The sequence below is a fragment of the Brassica napus genome, chromosome C8 (assembly GCF_020379485.1).
Source record: "Brassica napus cultivar Da-Ae chromosome C8, Da-Ae, whole genome shotgun sequence".
Classification (NCBI taxonomy): domain Eukaryota; kingdom Viridiplantae; phylum Streptophyta; class Magnoliopsida; order Brassicales; family Brassicaceae; genus Brassica; species Brassica napus.
In genome coordinates, this window is record NC_063451.1 from 19465874 (window position 1) to 19469776 (window position 3903).

The 3903-nt window shown below is 41.6% G+C and overlaps 1 protein-coding gene across 1 annotated transcript; it reads right to left on the reverse strand.

Moving 5' to 3' along the window:
- Positions 1-1521: 1521 nt before the first annotated feature.
- LOC106412835 lies at positions 1522-2874 on the reverse strand. The gene has a single exon (XM_013853721.1). It carries the CDS (start codon positions 2872-2874, stop codon positions 1522-1524), a length of 1353 nt encoding a protein of 450 aa, XP_013709175.1.
- Between the last annotated feature and the right edge of the window lie 1029 nt (positions 2875-3903).

Below are 3903 nucleotides of genomic sequence, written 5' to 3' on the forward strand. Positions count from 1 at the left end.
TTGAAAGGAATAAATGAAGTTGTACAACGTAGAGAGCCCCCATCCTTTTCATGATTCCCAGTAATTTCGTTTAGATCGCCAATAATAAACCAAGGTTCCGAACGTGCAAATCCAAATCGAGTTAGTCTCTCCCATACCTGTTCTCTTAGCTTTTGCACTGGATCCCCATAAACAAAAGTAAGAAAAACTTGTTTTCCTTTGACCACCGCCTCAATATCTATCATTCTATTACTAGAATATAGAATTTTCACCTGATACTCATTATTATAAAAAAGAGCTAAACCACCGCTCCTCCCATTTGGATCCACAGTAGTCAAACTATCATATCCAAAGTGTGGTTGAAACCATTGTACAAACTCAAAATCCTGTTTCGTTTTAGATAAAAATAAAAAATCCGGTTTGTGTTTATGCCATGTCTCCCGAAGATAACTTATGGTCCAATGACTCTCAAGACCTCTACAATTCCAGCTTAATATTTTCATATATAAAAAAACCTTGTATTGCTCTCTCGAGCCGGAACATTGGGATTTAAAGATACCCAGCCATTTTATAATCACAATGTGGCAAGACCATACTCCCATCACTATCGATTCCCGAACATACCATTTGGACCCCTTATTTCCATACTTGCATTTCGCACTACATCCATACAATCGTCCAACTAATATACTAGACAAATTAATACTCAAACTCAGAAATGAGACATCCATTTTTGTTTCTGCTACCAAGGAACCTTGCATCATCACATTCCAAATATCCTTAAGAAGTATGAAAATTGAGCCTACACTTACAAATTTCCAAGTATTCCTCATAGTCCAAATTACATATACTATAGAAAAAATAACTTTCATAGCACACGCATAATCGAATACATTTTGTTCAATCACTAAATGTGCTTGACAGTTGATCTCAATTACCATACGATCTAACAATCCCCAAATGGCTCCGTACCGACGAGGCCGGGCAACCTTTTCTGCACTCCCAATTACACCTTTAACCCGCAGGCTCCGTATACCTTTTAGTTCCCACCAAAAGTGCACCATATTTCCTAGACACGGCTCATTTAACAATAAAACCATACATAACAACCAAATCGAGACTAAACCGTTGATCCACCATCCTCTGTTAATCCACCATCCTCTGTTCACGTAGCATACTGCCCATACATATCTAACAAGTTCCATGTCACCAAGAAACCTCAAGACAGAAAAAAAGTAATCGATGATAGAGTACCAAATATTTCCACATTTCCAAATCTTTCTCAACAAAACCTCATCGCAATATATCATAAAAACGTGTCCATGAATATGACACCATGAACACCATGAACTCAAAAGACCAATCTTATTCCAAATCATGATAAAAAGCGAGAGAAACATAACAATGATTACTGCCCCCAGACCCACGAAACCAAATAAAACTTCAATGAAAGGTAAATTTATTGAAATAATGAAAGTGCCACCCCCAGAAACCAAATCCTTTATTCGTAATCTCATTGTATATGAGGTTTGATCCATAACCTTAGAATTTTAAGTTAACCGGCTTCGGAATTGAAGGTCCCTTTTTCTCCGGTGGTTTGGTATTGTCTCCATGACGAGCCCCAACCTTAGCTCCAACTTTCCTTCTTGGTGAGACAAGCGCAGCTGCCATTCTCATTTTAGTACTACCCGCAGTGCTGCTGTGGGGCTTGAATAACCTCTTATGGTGACTCTGCCTCGTCGCCAAGTCCCCTGTTCCCACCTCCTTATTGATGTTCTCCTCTCCAGTCACCGGTTGTTCCTCATCCTGAATGAGAGCGTTCTCTGCCTGAGCCTCAGAAGCTTGCTCAAACTCCTCTTCTAATAGAGTTTGAAACTCTTCCTCTGTCTCCAAGTCGACGCCACTCTCTATCATAGCCGCATTAATAGCATCCAGTTCCATCTCAATATCTTCAAATGTATAATCTTGTTTCTCCATCATTCCTTGCACTGCAAGTAGACCCCTCTCCTCCTCCATAGCCACCACGATCACCTCCGACCCTTCCACCTGCGTTTTAGATAGTTCCATTTGAAACTCTGCAGACGGCAGTGTTGCAGCAGCATCTCCGTTCAGCGTGATCTTGCCCTCTTCACGGGTTACCTGAGGTGCACCTTGCTGCCCCTGATCCTCTCTTGGTTGCGTTGGATATGTCCTGGAAGACACCACTTGAGCTCCAGAGTCCACAACTGGAACATCTTCACGACGTATATTTTGAACCCGTGAACCCTCCCCATTCCCTCTGTAGTTTCCATGATGATTAGAAGGTCTCCTGTTGCCTCGCTCTGGAACCTTAACCCACTTAGAGTCTGATGCCTCCACCATTTTACCCTTACCCTTCCCATAATACTCCCTACTGTCTCCTTCTCTGTTCTGTTGGCCCGTATTACCGTTAATGACCATGCCCTTGTAACTACGAGCGTGCTCCTCATGTTTCGCACCATCAGTCCATCCCCCATTCCCTTCTCTGTTGTCCCACCTTCTTTCTGGACTCGCCTTTGTGTTCTTCTCATCAAAAGGGCATAACTCCTCCTTATGACAGAGACTCCCACAGAGCTTGCAAAAACCGAAGAGCTTTTCGTAGCGCAGAGACACCGCCACTTCCTCCTCCTCGTAGAATTCACCTCCTTTGAAGTCTATCGTCGTTTCAAAGCATAGTTCTTTGAAAGCGTCCATCACAACTTGAACTCGGTTATGGAACACATCTACATCCACCACTCTCCCCAAAGCACCACCAATGCTCTCAAATGTTGAAACGGTCCTAAATTCAAGCGGGAGACCAACAACTCTGATCCAAAACGTGATCTCGGAAGGAAAATCCTTGATTTGCTTTGGTTGCCACCTCGCCAAAGCCAGCATCCAGTAGTCGAAATGAAAAGGCTACTGCCTCAGCACCGCCTCAAGTTCCTCCTCCGTCTTGAAGTCGAACTGGAACTTACCAAAGCCCAAGTCACTGCCCGTGACTCTTTCCTCCAATTTTCAAATCTTTGGGAGATTTGTGAACAATGCCTTCATCTCCTGCTCCACAGGGTTCATGCACCTTCCAATCAGAGTTTTGGAGTAGGTCCTGATTAGAGCAGAGTTGTCAAAATTCGCCACGGAAATCTTCAATCTCTTACGCTTGCCCTCACCGTTCCTCTGCTCCTCACTGTGACTCAACAAATTACTCTGCGTCATGATAACACCACAAATACTCAACTTTAGATCTTTGATATAACAAGATGAAGGAAGAATGATATCCCAAAGAAAGGTTCCTGTCATCTTATTATATTTTTTCCAATTTTCCATATTCTCATTCCAATAATAAACCTCCGCAATCCCGTATCCCTGAAAATTGATATCATCCGATCTTGCTTTCTCAAAAAACCGTAAAACTCATATCAACCATTGATGATTGAGATCCCTCCCAGTTAAATGAGAGCAAGAGACTAAAGGGTCGCAATCCATTATACAACCTGTGTTGATTGAGAATTCCTTCGTAATGGTAATCGAGATCCATCGCCCTTCGATCCAGATCTTAACTTTCCTTAAAATTTCGTAAATCCCCTTTTTGAAACCTAAATCGATTCTCAATCGACCCGAGTTACAGCCCTGATACGCCATATCAAGATCTTGATCATGCCCGAACAAACCGAACCAGGCTTCTACTCCAATTCCCGGCTCCCATCTTCGCGAAATCATCGAACCCTAAATCTCCCGTTTCATCGCCGTCAAAGAGAGAGATATAATTTTCTCCCGTTTTAAAGTGTATTTCAAATACAATTTGAATCTTAACTAAAAAGATACCACAAGATATCTTATTAACTATAAAGTTGTAAAATTGTATATATTTAATTTGTAATCTTAAAATAGAAATCTACAAAATCATCATAATAACATGACTTTTTA

Excerpts from the sequence above, each read along its gene's own strand:
- LOC106412835 (XM_013853721.1), bottom strand. The coding sequence starts at position 2,874 with ATGCTGGCTTTGGCGAGGTGGCAACCAAAGCAAATCAAGGATTTTCCT.